An 18,087-nucleotide genomic window follows, 5' to 3' on the forward strand; every position below is an offset into this window, starting at 1 on the left:
TGGAATGAAAATATCTCGATCTTTCTCGACAGGAAACCTCTTTTCCTACTTCAGTTCTTACCCTGAAAAATAATAATCACCTTACAAACACACTACTGTTGTGGGTAAAGGAAACAAATGTTTTGGTCCTAGAATCATTTCACAACCCACAGTGCAAAAAACTGAAATCCTAATCTTAACCTTATAGCTCTTCCATTGCAAAAGTAATAATTAGAAAAAAAGTAAATAGGAAAGAATTTTTGGAGGAATGTTGTTTAAGTAGGTGGTCAGGTTGTCAAAGTACCTAAAACAGCTAATTACAAAAAGGAAGTAGAAAAGACTCAGCCTATTGTAAACATCAAAGGTAAAAGTGAATCTTCATGATCTTTTCTTCCTCCCCAGCTCACTTTCCTGTTTCCACCACCACCCACTACACCCCAACCCCCTCCCCATTCTGCAGCTGTTGGCTGCTCTTTAAATGATTGGTGTCAAAGTTGCCTCCTCGCAGCCCATAAAATTACAGTGAATCATCATGGGAAGGTGTCAGTATTTTTTGATAAGTCTTCTGTTCTCTACCCCTCCCACTGAGCATTTGACAATGGCAGCTTGTTTGAAGATGAGACCTTCACATTCAGAAAATGCCCCATGCCATCACAAGGAGGCAGAGGTAGGTGCTGGCCTTCACGTTAAGCTAGTTTAATGACAATGCTTACCCCAACCAACATTTTCAAATTGCAAGGTTAAACTCATCTGTTCCTTTTAAGATAGCCGAGACAGAATTCAAAGTAGCAAATGCAGTCTGAAATTATCCCTATGTTAGATGGTGTTGAAGCGATCATTGCTTTCAAACGGCTTTCGTTATGCACTTGCAGATTCAATACAGACAGACCTGGGGACATGGCTGGGCTGCAGTTTCAATTAGAGAAAACACCAAATTATAATTGACTAAATGGTAACTCATGCTATCTAAATAATGGTGTTGCATAACTAATGAATATGGCTTGGATCTAAATGTTGCAGACTACCAGTGAGAGCACACCCTCAATTGCATGTCACGGAAATCTTAGTCATCTGCCCTTGCACACAGAAGAAAGGCAAACTGCATAGCATAAAGTGAGGGACCTGACAGGCCTCTTCACTGCTGTTCCACACTGGCAAAGGCCAAGAGTAAGGTTGTATTCCTGCCCTCATACCAGGGATACAATGCACAGTAAACGGAAACTAACCAAAGAGGAAGATGATCAAAACTCAACAGAAGAGAATTTAAATGTCACAATGGATCCTTCAAAATAAAGATAAGCTGTCCATACTCCCTTGTTTATAATCTACAGAATACTAGTTCTGATGTAGGGTATGGTGTAACTGGTGAAATTAAGGGGTTACAAAGCAAACATGAGGGGCTTTAATTTGCATTCAGGTTGGCCCGGCCAAATTAATATCAATGTTGAGGAACTGATTAGGAAGCAGGCTGCTTAGACCTAGTTTTGTGAGAAAAGGTCAGTTGGTAAATTTGTTGTAAAAGAGCTCAAAGACCACAATAAGATTGAATTTTACATCAAGTTTCAAACTGACACCTTCTGATAGGGAAAAAGAAACAATGAATTTATGGGTTGAGGGCCATCGGGGGTAGATCGGGGAAATGCATTAAAGGGTGCCTGACGCTTTAAAAGGTGTGACAGCGCAGAGGTAATGCCAAGCATTCAAATAAATAATGCATAAGTCACAACAGATAAATATTCCTTTAAGGTTCAATGGCACAAGAGAAAAATTACACTCATTCCGATGGGAAGCTTGTTGAAGGAGAGGTAACACACATAAAAGTTGCTGGTGAACGCAGCAGGCCAGGCAGCATCTCTAGGAAGAGGTACAGTCGACATTTCGGGCCGAGAAGGTGAGGTGTTGCACTGCAGTAGCATTAACATGTAACATTCTCCCTGGCTTGAACCCCGTCTGGACTGACTTTGGTCTGTGCTGCACTCTCTGGTTATTCAATTTCTGAGTGCAGCTGGATTTGAAAAATGCCTCACGGGGCCGGCTGGTGGCGCAATGACATTGCAACCAGACCCGGGAGCAGAGGTTCCCGGGTTTGAAACCAGTCGGGTCCGCCCCGCGCTGGAGTATGCTTTCCATCCGTGCCAGGTTGAGTGTCGAGATCACAACTCGACCTTGTAAAATAAAGGGAAAAATACTGCGAAAATGTCTGTGTGAGGAGTCGCACAGTCTCTCTCTCGCTCCGCGCCCTGTAAAAGCTATGAGAAAAAATGACATCATCACGGACGCACGCACGGACGCATGCAAGCACACTCACAGACTAGCACGCACGCAGGCAGTACATGCCAAAAATAAAAGAAAAATGCCTCTCAAGTAACAGAGGTAAATGCATTGGGAGTCAGAAAAGTCACATACTGTACAGTGCTTAAGATGGTTAGAAATGAGGATTTCCTTTGATTCTTTCAGCTCCCCCATAAAAATACTGTCCTTGAGGTACAGATGTCAGCATCCCCCACAAAAAACAACACTATACTAGAAAAGTGTTAATGAATGAACTTCACCAAATTTGATATGATTAAATTACATAAGTGACTAATCCTTCCAGACATCTTAGATTTCATCACAGAGCTACAAATCACAGAAATGGGCCCTTTGGCTCATCAACTCCATGCCGATTGTTGCCATCTACACTAATTCCATTTGCCTGCGTTAGGACCATTGTCACCGATGATCTCACCTGGACTGCATACACAGCTTTGTGGCACAAGAAAAGCACAACAGCGTCTCTTCCACCTCAGGCGACTGGTAAGTTTGGCATGGGCCCCCAAATCCTCAAGACCTTCTACAGGGGCACCATTGAGAGCATACTGACCGGCTGGTATGGGTGCACTGCACCAATCTTGATCGCTGGGCACTGCAGAGAGTGGTACCGACAGCCCAGCACATCTATGGATGTGAACCTCCCTCCATTGAGGACATTTATAGCAGCAAGTGCAGAAAAAAGGCCTGAAGGATCATTGGGGACACCAGTCACCCCAACCATAAACTGTTTCAGCTGCTTCCGTCTGGTAAATGCTACTGCAGGATTAAAGCCAGGGCTACGGGACAGCTTCTTTCTACAAGCCATTAGATTTTTAAATTCACATGTCTGTACATTGCAACGGAATCATAATGCAAAGATTTTTACTCCCTCACGTTTTGAGATGGATGTAAGATCTAAATTAATTTTAAATTCGAAATTCGAAATGCCTCTTAAATGTCAGAATTGTATCTGACTCTGCCACCTCCTCAATTCCAGAAATCAACCGCTCTTTGAGTAAATCCTTCAAAGTGCGAAAGTTCAAAGTACATTTATTTTCAAAGTATGTGTAAATATTACAACCTTGATATTTGTCTGCTTACAGGCAGCCACAAAGCAAGAAACCCGAAAGAACCCAAAAAAAACACCCAATGCATGTAGAAAAAGGAAAAAAACACAAATCATGCAAACAATAAAAGCAAGCAACAGCATCCAGAACCAACTTGACTCCATAGACCCGAATCCCAGAGCAGCTGGAGTAGGCCCATAACCTCGGTCTCAGTTCATCATATAGTGGGGCAAATCATTGCGAAGCTCGCAGACACAAAGCACCACAGAGAGTGTAGTAAACTTTTGCAAGAGTGAGCAGAATCAGTCTGACCCTTGTCCCTGGTTCCAAAGCCCTGCCTTTCTCATCTATCTAGGCCAGCATTTAAATCATCCGAACACCGGGTTGTGTCCCACACTAGGACCCAGGCCCTGCTGCAGTGATAAGCTCTGGGTCTATATCTCACAGCCCAGCCCAAAGTCATTCTTGACCTTTCCAAATTGGCTCAGTGCTGATCCAACCTCGTTCCTGGTTCAGGTGGACAGGCATCGAAACTCCTCTGGCTCAACTATTCTCTGAATTGCTCATTCCAACACCTGCTCTGACTCAGGCTTTGCAATGTGCCACTACGGCCCATCCATCTAGTCAGCTTTGCCTTCGCTCACCTCTTCATTGTTTGTGGTGATAATTTACCACAATGTACCTCAGAAAAAGTGTTATTAATAATGTTTTTAGTCAAATTTCTTGCCTTTTGAACAGCCAGGAAGCTGTCACCTGACTTTAGTAGTGCTATTATAAACTGAAGGTCCATTTTAAGTCTCCTATCTCTTACAATAAATCAATGCCCTCTTGTTTTTGATGCCTCTACCATCGGAGGAGATGCCAGAAAATATCAATTTAAAGTAAAAGTAAAATAAAAAGGTAGGTTCTGGAAATCTGAAATATAATCAGAAATCCAGTGAATACTCGATAGATCAGGCAAAACCTTTCGAAACATTTTGGTCTGCTGGATACCTTATCACTTTCATATACTGTATATAACATTTTAGCATTTTGGCTTTAATGAAAGAAATGCACTAAAGGGTGTAAACACTTCAGGCTACTTGAAAGAGGATAAATTTTGAGTATAAGGGATATGTGGCTCAGCTCTGGTTCACTTATCTATGCCTTCCCAACACCAGTTGAACACCTAAATGTGGAATGACTTAATCAAAGCATACAACTCAAGAGTAATTAGTACAAATGCCTTCTTTTGCTCTTTCCAGCTTTTACTTATTGCAAAGGCAGCTGAAAAATGCATGGCTTGGATTTGTTTTTTGACAGGTGATTCTAGCCTAGCTTTCCTATAAATCTCCACTGTATATTTATTGCAAAATGTATCCAGGCTGACTTCTGAACTGTCACTGTAGCTGGCCAGTGAGCAATGCATCTTGCCGTTGCACTGACAGCCAGGCCCACACTTTGTTTACCGACTCCTCTACAGGCTCCAATGTAACCCAGCTTCTGAAGGAATGAGTTGACTTTGACAGTAGCATGTGAGAAAGTGTACTCAAATAAACCCATCCATCCCAGAATGCTCACTTAGTTCAATGATGCTGCAAACTGCCCAAGATAGTGATTTTTCATCGCCCTTCAGATTTTCTGTTGTTTGCTTTTGGGTTTTGCAAATGTATTACTTTAGGTCAGAATGCAACGTGTTAATGGTCTTTCTATCATGAGTGCAGAGAGGAATGCCTCACATTAGATGTTCCTTATTCACAATGAGCATCAACCTCCCTCCTGTGAGTTGTGAAAAGGCATGGCAAGCAGAGTTTCTAGCACCTGCGCACTTTAGGCGACAGCAATTAATTAGCTGGAGAGGAAAAGGAGTATTAATTCTAACACTGGGCGGTGTATCTGCTACTGAAAAACACAGCTAAATGGAGGTAGTGGGCCTGTGGGTTTGGCACCTACCTTGGGAAACATTTGCTCAGATTCTTCATGCACTTTCTTTTGTTTGCTCTTGGCATGGTTTGTATGTTGCAAGGACGGCAATCCTGGAAGCTCACTCTGCAAAGAATGTGAATGAATGATAAATCCGGTTAACTGTTTGTTAATTTAAACTTCAAGCTGTGATCATTTAACTCCCTTTAAGAGAATGCTGTAAAGATCACAAAATCTCACTTTTTGCAATTTGGAAACAGTTCTACTACCTTAATTAAGCTTAAGTTCTTAAGAAGATTAAACACATAAGACTAGGCTCAAAATTTCATTTGAAACATCGATTAAAAAATGACATTATTATAGGAACTTCAGTTTTATTAAAGTTGTAAAGCTTTTGATGGTCCACTGGATGACTGCAGATCTGGACTGCGCTTCCCAGTACCTACATCCCTGATCTGTTCTTCATTAAACTAGGCAAAGTAAGGAATGCAAGACCAGAGTTCAGATTTGCTGCTTTGACCAAGGTCAATGATCCATTTCTCCTTATGACATTGAGTTTATGACAGGTCACAGAGCTGCCCCGTTCCTCTTGTAATCTATTTTCCTCATATTCCCAACAACTTCCACACATACTTCTATTCACCAGTGCACTATGGACAATGGCCAAATAACCTGCTCTTTGGGGTCTAGAAGGAAAATGGAGCACCAGGGGAACCCACAGGGTCACAGGGAGAATGTGTAGATTCCTCAGTGACAGCACCAGAATTCAAGATTGAATCGGTTCACTGGTAGCATGTTAACGTGTAGTGCCTGTAACAACTCAACTCTTCCAGTATTGAGGCTAGCATAATGTTGCTACTGGAAAGTGCCTACTGCAATGATCATGAATACGAATAAAAAGGGGGAAAACGGAGAGGGACATGAACCCGAAGGTTCGAAACAATTGGAACCAACAGTTAATTTTTTATATATATAAAGTCTACTTTTGCACAATGTAGCCACAAAGACCACTTCCTACAAATAAATTTAAATGTCCTACATGTAAATATGATTTACCCTCAGTTATCACTTCTCCACAGAAGTCCCTTACACCACTCAGTTTGTGCTTTTAGTTATAAATTGAGCATGGATGGATTTATTTTGCTTTAGAGTTGGTTGATATGGTGCAAAGAGTGAATACAGAAACATGGGGTGTTTCCTAGAAACATCCATCCAGGTCCCGAGGCATAGTGATAGCACCGATCACCAATATTGTTAGCAGGAGCAAGTTGGCTGTGGATATTGTTCAGCAGTTGGCAAGGGTTCTGTATTTTAAAAATTTCATACCCCTAAAAGTACAACCTCTGAGACACAAAACTTGAGTTAATGGAAAATGTACACATTTTTTAGTTCTGTTAATCTCAGGCAGATGAAAACCATGTAACATCAAAATATATGAAGAAATAGTTGCTGCAAACAAGAAACTTGTTTTCCTTTAAGAGCATCAGCAATAAGGAAATGAATGGAAAATGTAAACTAGTCATGGGAACCAGGAAGAGGAAGAAACCATTTGGCACCTGCCATTCAGGAACAGTGGGCATATCATGGAGCCGTGGAGTCATTTTCCACAGAAACAGATACTGCAGCACACTGTGTTAGTGCCCATTTTGCACCCACTTGCACCAATCCTAAACAACTTCCATGTTGTTTCCCCACATTCCATCAACTGTCCCAAATTCCACAATTCACCTGCACTCTAGGGATAATTTACTGCAACTAATTAATCCAAGCAGCATGTCTCTGGGGTGTGGGAGGCAACCCACACTGTCACAGTGAGAATGGCTGAGACTGTGAAGTAGCAGATCTATCAGCTGCACTACTTGCCGAAAACTTTCAACCACAGCACTTTCTTTCCCAATCCCCTTCTCATGATTTCCTTTGTGCAAAAATAAAACAACTTCAGTATTAAAAGTATTTAGTTACTGAGCACTGACTTGACATTTTTTTTGAATATGCACTTGATTGATATAATGTAAAGATCACTTTTCCCATATATGTAAACACTAGGTTTGTAATCGTGTGTTATCTGCCCCATTGAACTGTGAGTAAATGTTATCAACTACCTTGAACTTAGCTTCTATTCCAGCAGACATTTTGCACTGACCAGCCAAAGTGTGTCCACAATGGAGTGAGCAGTATTATTGGGTGTTAGCTGCATAGCTCAAAGACTGCTCTGAGAAGTATCACATCATTAGCAAGCTCCTCAGAACTTTAAAGTCCTGTTCTTAGATAAACTCCAAACTGGATTAAACTGGAAAAGGATCAGTAGAGATTTAAATTAGGAAATTGGGAGAAAAAAGGCAACGATACATTTCTGCCACTTCCCTCTGGTCTGCACGGTGAGCTAAAGATGTGTTCTAATTCTTGTGCACAAGTGACAATATTTTTTTTGTCAGAGCTGTGCTCTGCTTTTGTTACCAGTGCAATTGCTACAGGGACACAGGGAATAACTAGATGCAAGAAAATCTAGCTGATTTTATTTTCCCCTCACTGTCCCTGGACTTGGAGCTTCCGAGCCCTACTGTGGCAGAGTGCCGCCACGGTTGAGTTGAATTAACTGCATATGCTCCTTTGCCTTTTCTGTGTGATCTTATCCTGAGTCACCATCTCCCCAGTGAATGTAAAAGATGTGATGCCAAAACCTGAACAAGAAAAAGTGAGCATTCACAGTGTCCTTGCCAATACTTACCCCTCATTCAACATTTCTGAAACGGAATGACTGTCAGATTGATGCTGCTGATTGTGGGAGCTAGCTGTGCCCCATACTGGGTGCTCTGCCTCCTATACATCACATTACTGGCTATAGTTCAGAAGAACCTTTTGGCTGCTAAGTGCATTCTAAATTCAAATTCTGTTTTACTTTTGGAGTCCAGCTAAGAGCTTCCCACTCATCAACTGCACCATGAGCATAGAGTCAAACAATTACTTTATGTCTTTTATACATTAAAAAAATGGATGAAACAGTAACCCCGGAGTAGAAGTGTTGATGGGAGGTCATCAGCCTGAAACATTAGTTCCCTCTGTAGACGGTGAGGATTACCGGCTCTGTTACTTCCCCAAGAGTCTAAATTCTGGTGCTAGCTTTAGTTCAGCCTTCCTGACAGAGAATAGGTTTATGCTCAGCAGGACAAGGTGTGCACTTCTAATTCTGAACTCTTAGTATACAAACCCAGAATGTATTTCGCAGAGAATTTCACTTCTCATATTTATATGGCTCTTTGCTACATAGCTAACCCTCTGCCATCCACAAAATCTGTCCTTCACCAGGCAGACAGGTGACGGACCCATTTGAACGCATGTGTCTACCTAGTACTGAGTTTCTCTACAGTGTGTTCAAAGATCAACCTCTGATTATTTCTTTTTCTGGAGCCTGTTCACCTTACTTTGCCATCGTTATCAAATATTCTTGCTAAAAAAAAACCCCGCTGGCTCCCTTTGGGAATTAGTGTGTACCCAGCACATCACCAGTGTGCTATACTACACTCTCCTTTTGGCTTTCTATTGTTGAAGCATAGCTGACTATAAATCACACCCCTCCATCCCTACCCCTCGCACCCACTCTCCCCACACTCCAGCAAAAGGTGAGCAATGGAGGAAGTAGTGAAGAAAAATGTTGAAGGGAATTTGAAACCTTAAAACTAGCTGCATGCTCCCATCTGCAGTTCACCTTGCACATACCAGGAGAATTTGCTCAGCCGGGGCTGCAGAGCTGAAACAGAATGTCCTGCCACTAGTCAGGCATGTTTGTCATTCAGGCAGTGAGAATTCACACCAATAAAATAGTTGTCAGCACAAGTCACTGGCACCTTTTCCAATCCCTGCCTCTTTTTTTACCCCTTTCTAATTCCAACTAGACAGATATCCGCAACAGTAACACACACTTCCTAACATGATATGTGACCACAGTAGGTAGAGTTAGATAGTTATTGAGAAGTGTAACAAAAGACACTGCCAGCTAGATTCTGGTAATTAAATGTTAGCTTTCATAGGTATTAATTTGTCACAATCTCAGAATGTCTCCCCTCAGCTTCTGATTTCCAAAATAAAAAGAACCCTGTCCACTGAGCTTTTCTCATAAATTCTCCAGCCCTGGAAAAAAACCCTAATATCATCTCTGCACCCTTCATACCTTTCTGGAATTGGTGACCAGACCCATGTATTGAACACTGGCTGAGGAATAACCAGTGCTTGAGCTTTGGTTCGTTGGACAATGGGAAAATTATTCTATTTCCTACTTACTAAGCTACCTCTCTATCTTCCTACAGGGGTCTGTGAATATGCATTCCAGTGCATATATATTCCTCTCAGATAATTTACCTACTTTTACCTACTCTGTTTACATAATGCTTAATATTTCACATGCTTTCCTCAATCAAATCATCTCGTATTTATTCAGGACAAAATTATAGTAGCCGTTTAGAGTTTACTTGCAGTTTCACCCACAGGCTATCTTATTTGTCACTCACAATAATCCCACATTGCTCTCTATGTATTTATGAAAATAACCTTTGTCCTTAACTTGTTTATATCTTTCATGCATATTCTTTGCTATTTATCTTCCCCCTTAATTCCAGTCCTTTGCTTTGCAAACTTCTATAGGCTTTCTGTAGTTGGCTTCTGGATTTCCAAAGCTTCATTCTCCCATTATCCGATACTCTGTACTCCTCAATGTCCAGAACGAGGAATGTCTAGACTTGTGAGTACATTTTCTCCTTGAAGAATGACTATTCACTATTTCCAGTTATGACTTTTTATCTTCTGATCTTCTGGAGGAATATGAAAGAACCACCTTTTTGTTGTTTTTCAGTTCCACTCACATGGCCCCCTCTGATGATCTTGCTATGTCTCTCATAACTTTATTTACAAAACATTGCAACCCCTTCACGTTTATACACCACTCCCCAACTCTGCACCTCATCCGCAAATCCTGATACCAGGACTGTTGAGCTGTCATTCCAACCCTCCTGTCAGCGATACCTCAATGATAACTACTGTACGTCTTCCACCTGGAGCCTTATTTCCTGGATGCCTGCCCAGACATTTATCCTTTTAGCACCTCTCTCTTACTGCTTTTGAAGTCCTCCTTTTCCATTTTTCTAGTTTCCCATTATAACCATTCAGGAGCTCCTTTTGCCTACATTACTGACCACTGGCATCAAGATAGACCATAAAGCAGTCACTCAGCATCTAACCTCATTGCAGCCTTGGTTTAAACATGGACAAATGAGCTGAACTCTACAGAGGAAGACAGAATGACTGCATCTAACATCAAGGCAGCATTTGCTCGAATTTGGCAGCATGGGGCCCTGGATAAACTGGAGTCAAACCCAATCTGGGGAACCCACCCACCTCCTCCTGCTGTTTGGACCATACCTGGCACAAAAGAAGATGGCTGTGGTGGTTGGAGGTCAATCATCTTAACCACAAGACATCTCTGCAGGAGTTCATCAGAGTAATGAGAAGGCCCAACCATCTTCAGCTGCTTCATCAATAACATCCCTTCAGTCATAACGTCAGAGGTACGGATGTTTGCTGATGGTCCCACAAGGTTCAGCACCTTTTACAATTCTTCAGATGATGAAGCAATCCAAATTCAAATGTAGCAAATCCCGGACAAAATCAGGCCTAGGCTACATGATCGCAAGGTCAGTTCATACCAACAAGGACCATGCATTGACCATATCCAACGAGTGAAATTCCTTGCTGTGCCTGTGCACAACTACATATCAATTAAATAAAAGCATGCATGCAGGAGATGGCTTTAACTGGTGTATTCATACTGCAGCGAGAGAGAGAGAGAGAGAGAGAGAGAGAAAACAATGTGCATGTGCTGACAACACCACATGTGTAGACAACAGATCAATACATAGTGCTAAGGGGGAGGATGGTCATTGCCCTAAAAGAAATAGATCCATACATTACACTTCCTCCCCCTTTAGATTAATGCAATGCAACATAAAACTGTATATGTACAAAACATTCAATTGTCCTTTGGTAAACCCATATTCCAAATAAACATGCTTTCACAATAACAGTCAATAGGTTTCAACAGGAACATTGAATGTCAGAGAAATGTATACAATATACATCCTGAAATTCTTTTTCTTCGCAAACGTCCACAAAAACAGAGGAGTGTCCCAAAGAGTGAATGACAGTTAAATGTAAGAACCCCAAAGCCCCTTCCAGTTCCCCCTCCCTCGCACCAGCAGCAAAGCATCTGCGCCCTCCACCAAGCACTCAAGCATGCAACAAAGCATTAATAAAGACAAAGACTTGCAGTACCCAAAGACTACTCATTCACCCGGTAATTTTACATACCACAGGCTCCTTCTCTCTCTCTCTCTCCCAATAAAGGAAAAAGAGGTGTCCCCGTTTCACAGCGAGAGAGGAACAACTCGCCGACTTATGGTGTTAAAAGTGTGTTGCATTGCTTTTTCTGAGCTCTGTGCCCAAATATCTCGGGTCTCTGGGCAAACAGTCAGCAGCCAGCACGCTGCTTTTGATCTTCTGTGTACTCCCATGACACACCAGTTTTCTACAGCGGCACCAACTTCGAATCCACCCGCCTTCAGAGCCAATGAAATCTGGCACCCTGAAGGTGCACTAGTCTTCCAGGCCACGTCCTTGGCAAATCCAAAAGCGGCCGGTCATGAGGCCCCGGGAGCGGGTCCCATTCCCGCAAAGAACTGAAGTCGGCGTGTAACTCCAGGTCAGGGTCTTCAAAAGAACCCTGAAAAGGAAAAAACGAGATATTAAAGATGGAAATAGAGCTGTTTCCAAAGATGCAAGCAAAGGAATCACCATTAGGCACCATTATTCTAAGCTCCGCCTTCATGAATTTGTCCATAACTAACTAACTTCACAGTTCTAAAGGTTCACTCTTTTGGGTGGTGCTCTGTTTCTTATGGAGTGGCATCAGGTTTGGCAGATGTCTTGTCTAAGACAACGTCCTCGGCTTCCGTTGTCACGTTGCTGTCAGTGACATGATCCTCACTGAGAGGCAAGTCCAATGACTGTAATGTGTCCATCTTGTTGTATGCAATCGACTCAGGTGTGTTCTTCAGTTGAGCATCCAGTAGCTGGTTCACATGACGTCTCCATGTCTGATCTCCAACATCCACTGTGTACATCAATGGTCCAGTTCTTGTAGCTAATCTATTGGGTGTCCACTTATCTTCTCAGTAATCATGTGCTAGGGATTTCCTGTCCAATCTCTTCATGCAGATTTTCTAATGCTCTAGTGCGCAGTTTATTGGGAACCACAACACAAGGTCCACACATCACACATCCACATTCTTTGACGTACTGACAATTGGTCTTGTTTCACTGAGAACTCTGTAAACATAGAATTACCATGAGCTGGCCATCCTTGCATGGTGACTTCATAGACTTTTGACAATGTCGGGTCATTCCTTGTTTCCCTTTGTAAATTGTCCACTAATGCAGGGTCGAACACTTCTGCTGGGTCACAGTATGAAGACGTTTCTTCTTCAATTGCCAATACTGGAAGATATGACAAGCCATCAGTGTTGCTATGTTGTTTGGTACCCTTGAACTTCATGTCATAAGACTGGGCTCCTAGGAATAATGCCCAATGCTGTAACCAGGTAGCAGTCATCACTGGAATTCCCTTCCTGGGATTGAAAATGGACACAAGAAGCTGGTGATCTGTCACCAATGTAAACTTTTGTCCGTAGAGGTAGTGATGGAACTTCTTTATTCCCCATACCAGACTAAGGGGCTCCCAGATGATCTGTTCATAGTTGCATTCTGAGCTCATCAGTGATTTTGAAGCAAACACAATCAGGCATTCAAATCCATCTTTCATAATATGTGGCAAAACAGCTCCAATGCCATAAGGGGACACATCATATGCCAGTCTGATGGGCAGCGACCGGCCATAATGTGTGAGCAGTTCATTAGACGTCACTAGTCTGTTTGTTTCCTCGAATGTTTTTTCACATCTTTCTGATCATTCTCACTTTGTTCCTGTCTACAACAGTGCGTTCAATGGGTGCAGCACTGTAGCAATGTTTGATAGAAACCGGTGGTTGTAGTTTACAAGGCACAAGTATGACCCGAGTTGTGACACACTTTCTGGTTTGGGTGACTGTAGCACTGCTTCAATCTTCTCTCGTGACTTATGTAAGCCATGCTTGACAATGACATGTCCACAATATGAGACATAATTCTTGAAAAACTCACATTTTTTTCTCTTTGCGCACAGACCATACTCTCTCAGCCTGGTAAGCACTTTACCAAGGTTCTGGAGGTGCTCTTCAACATTTTTGCCAGTCACGATGATGACATCAAGGTAACATTGTGTTCCTGGGATATCTTGGAACACTTAGTCCATTTCTCTTTGCCAAATTGCTGGAGCTGATGTGACACCAAAGACATAAGGATTATACTGTCACTTGTGAGTGTTTATTGTGAAAAACATCCTGCTTGACTCCTCAATCTCCATTTTCAAATAGGCTTGTGACAAGTCAATCTTTAAAAATCTCTCCCTGCCTGCCAAAGATGCAAAAATGTCTTCTATTTGTGGCCGAGCATACTGCACAGTATGATTGATGCTCACTTTGAGGTCCCCGCATATGCGAATGGCTCCAGCCTTCCCTTTCTTGGTCACTGGGACAATGGGCATGGCCCAACTGCTCTGTTCAGCCTTGGAGAGAATTCCAGATGTCTCCAAGCTCTGCAGTTCAGCATCCACTTTAGGACATAGTGTGTAAGGCACTGGACGTGCTTTATAGTATCTTGGTGTTGCTTTTTCATCCAGTTCAATTCTGGCCTTCGTGCCTTTGATTTTACCAATCCCCTCTCAAACACCTTCTCATTAGCATTAAGCAGCTGTGCCAGTCTCGGGTTAGTGCTACCATTTGGGCTGCTGTTACCTGTTGATGTCACACTGAAAGCTTTGATTAAGTGCTAGTCTAGTTGGATTCTTCTCAACCATTCATATCCGAAAAGTGTTGGCCCTCCACTTTTCAATGCATAAAACTCTAATTGTTGTGTTTGACCTCCATACGTCTCATTTACCTTTAGTTTGCCTTGGGGGACGCTTTTTCACCTGTGTAGGTTTTTAGCATCACTGAGGTCTTCCCTAATGATGTCTTAGAAAACAGTCTGTTGTAGTCAGCCTCTGGAATTATGGACAAAGCTGACCTTGTATACAGCTCCATTTTTAGTTTTACACTAGACGCATCTATTGTAATCCAGATGATTTTGTGATCTGCTTCAGTTATACTATGCAGTTCTAGGCATGACAGATCACCTTTGTCAGACCCTATGTTGTCTGATTCTGTTTTACATTTGGTAACTTTATGCATTTGTTTACTTTTGTGTTTGAGACTTTTCACTTGGTTGTACTTCTTATCTGCCTTGCACACTCTCTCTACGTGACCTTGTCCTTCTGCAGACCTTTTCTTTGAATCAACAATCATTTGTGTCATGGGAGGGTTTGCCACATTGATAACATTTTTGGCTTTTTACACCATTCAGGGACATTTTGTGCATTTCACATTCCAACCTCTTTTTCTATAGTTCTGTTGCATCCTTTGTTGCAGGCTCCAATGATATTGCAATGATCAATGCCCATTCTAAGGTTAGGTCTCTTTTGGATAGTAGCCTCTTTTGAGTCACAGTACTGGGAAAATTTGCACAGTTCTGCAATGTATTCAGAAATTCTTTCATCTTTTGACTAGTTCCTTTTGTAAATTCTAAATCTCTCAGCTATTACCAGTGATTTTGTAAAATTACAACAATTTTGTTGAATGTCTTGCTTGCTGGCTTTTCAGGGGTTACTAAGTTGCGTAAGAGACTGTACGCTGTTAAGCCCATTAAGCTAAGAAGTGTAGGGACTTCCTTTCACTCCTCCACATTGTTCGCTTTAAAATATAGCTCAACCCTCTTAATATACGACTCCCAGCCTTCATTAGTGCTATCAAATTTGTCAACTTTCCTGAATGAAGCATTAATATGTTATTTTCTCTTTAAATGCAGTGCGTCTTTCACAATTACTCACATATCTTTCAGTTTTCTTGTGCTTTTTAACTCTCACTGTTTTGTCCTGTTATTGTTGGTGCAGATTGTGATATTCTCTGATACTTACAAATGTAGGTTTGTACTCATTGCTAATTTGTTCTGTCTGTGCACAGCTACATATCAATTGAATAAAAGCATGTACGCATGAAATGACTATTCACACTGCAATGAGAGCGAGAGAGAGATTGGGATGCATGTGTAGACAACAGCACATGCTCAGACAACAGATCAATACATAGTGCTGGGAGGGAGGGGGGCAAGGTTATTGCTCTAAAAGAAATAGATCCATACATTACAATCCTGACATTCAATGACTTTACCAAGTTCAGGTTTATTGTCAGTGTGATGGAGCCTGAGTCGTTGCTGCCAATTCGGACTGACTTTCTGTCAGTAAGTCCAAGATCCAGTTACAGAGAAGTGTTGAGTCCCAATGAGGACAGTTTACCCTCCAGCCTCTGAGGGATGATCATATGAAACGCTGAGCTGAAGTTGATGAATGACATCCTGGTGTTTGAGGCATCATTTTCTGGGTGGGACAGGATGGAGTGGAGGGCCGAGGCTATCACATCAACAGTGGACTGGTTTGAGCGGTAGGTGAAGTGGAAAGGATCCAATATAGCTGTAACATGGAATTTTATGTGATTCATTACCAGCCATCAGAGCACTGATTGTTGAAGTCAGTGCCACTGGGCAGGAATTGTTTAGGCCAGTTACCATGGCTCCCTTGGGCACCACAATGATGATGCCTGCCCTGAAGCCTGCAGGGACAGATTACTGTTTCAGGGAGATATTAAAGATGTCTGTTAGGACTTCTCTTTGCTGGGCCACATTGTCCCTCAGCATCTGATCAGGTATGTTCTCCAGCCCTGCAGCTTTGCATGGGTTTACCCTTGCTAGGGTCCTCCTCACCTTGGCTTTGGCCAGACAGGGTGCCTGTTCCTCAGGAAGAGAGGGGGTTTTCCTCGAAGTCACATCACTCAATGTGTCAAATCGTGCATAGAAGGCATTTAGCCTATCAGGGAGGGAGGTGTGCTGTCGTTGATGCTTTTGGAATCAGTTATGCTTGTATAGCTTCTCACATGCGCTGCATGTCCTTGGTGTCACAAAGATGTCTGTGCATTTTCTGTGAGTACTCATGCTTTGCCTTCCTGCTGTCACAGGACAGTGCAACTCTTGCTGACCTTAGAATCATCCTGATCCCTAAGCAATGCGCGATGGTCTGCCGTCAGCCATGGTTTCCTGTTTGCCCTGACAGTGTCTTGTTTAATCACGGTAACGTCTTCAATGCACTTTCCCACCTAACCAGTCACCGATCTTACCACCAGCGTTGACATGATGATCATAGGTAGCTGCCTCCCTGAATGTACTCCAGTCCGTGCTTTCGAAGCAGTCCTGCAGTGCTGAGGTAGCACCTTCTAGCCAGGTCTTGATGTCCTTGTGAACTGCTTTGACTTGTTTAACCAGAGGTCTGCATGCAGGGATTAGCAAACTGAATATGTGGCCTGAGTATCTGAGGTGAATGTGAGGGGCAGCCTTGTAGGTTGCACGAATGTTGGTATAAACCAGATCTAATATATTCTCTTCTCTGGTTACAAAGTTGAAGCTGGTAGAACTTTGGCAAGATTGTTTTTACCAACATTAAATACCCTAGTTATCCATATGCTGGGGGTGTCCCAATGACTAGAAACTGAACTCAAATAGTATATATACGATGTGGCTACAAGAGCATGTAAGAGGCTTACAATCCACCAGTGGATTACTCACCTCCTAACTCCCCAAATCCTGTCCGCCATCTACAAGGCTTAAGACAGGAGTGTAAAGTAATATTGTACGTTCACTTGGATGAGTGCAGCTTCAATAGCATTCAAAAAGCTTGACAGACAATAACAGCCCCCGAGGCGGGGTTGTCCACTCAGTCCATCACCAACAGATAGTTGCAGCAGTCTGTATGGTTTACAAGGAAACATTGCAACAACTCACAGAGACATCACCCTCCAAAGCCTTGACCTCTACTAGCTTGAAGGACAAGGATAGCAAAAGCATGGGAGCGCCGCCACCTGGAAGTTGCCTCCAAGTCATCTGCCATCCTGACTTGAAATATATTGTTATTCCTTCATGGTCAATGAGTCAAATTCATGGACCTCTCTCCCCAAATGCACTGGAGGTATACCCACAGGGACATGGAATGCAGCAATTCAAGGCAGCAGCCCACCACCATCTACATGGCATGGTAGTAGAGATGTTAGCATAACAGCAGCAGCAGGATCCGGGTTCAATTCCCGATGCTGTTTGTAAGAAGCTTGTATGTTGTCCCCGTGACCACATGGCTTCCTTCCAGATGTTCTGGTTTCCTCCTTCATTCCAAAGATGAAATGTTCAGGTTAGTAAGTTGTGGGTGTGCGATGTTGGCATTGGAAGTGTGGTGACAGTTGTGGGCTGCCCCACCACATCTTGGACTGTGTTAGTCGTCAGAGCAAAACAATGCATTTCACTGTATCTTTTCATGTTTCGATATATTTGCGACAAATAAAGTGAATTTTATCATTTCTTATGTTGGAACCTTGAGCACATCATTCTGAAATCACATATGAGATTCACAGAAAAGCTCCCTCAAATTCCCTAACTATTAATTTCCCTATTGCTATTATTTTCTTGACCCTTCCTCTTCCTAACTTGTCCAGCTGACTTTCCCTCTATGTCTACACTTGACCCTTGATATACTTCTCAAAGATCGGCTCTATAAACTTCCAGGTTGAACAAC

The 18,087-nt window shown here is 42.5% G+C and overlaps 1 protein-coding gene across 1 annotated transcript in view; it reads right to left on the minus strand.

Annotated features, from left to right (window-relative positions):
- Nucleotides 1–18,087, minus strand: part of LOC134351147 (uncharacterized) — an 88,261-nt gene that overhangs the window by 61,011 nt on the left and 9,163 nt on the right. Inside the window, exon 3 of the mRNA XM_063057262.1 lies at nucleotides 5,271–5,366. Within this exon, the coding sequence (XP_062913332.1) occupies nucleotides 5,271–5,366 (96 nt within the window). The remainder of the gene's footprint in view (nucleotides 1–5,270; nucleotides 5,367–18,087) is intronic.

Source organism: Mobula hypostoma, chromosome 8, assembly GCF_963921235.1.
Source record: "Mobula hypostoma chromosome 8, sMobHyp1.1, whole genome shotgun sequence".
Taxonomy (NCBI): domain Eukaryota; kingdom Metazoa; phylum Chordata; class Chondrichthyes; order Myliobatiformes; family Myliobatidae; genus Mobula; species Mobula hypostoma.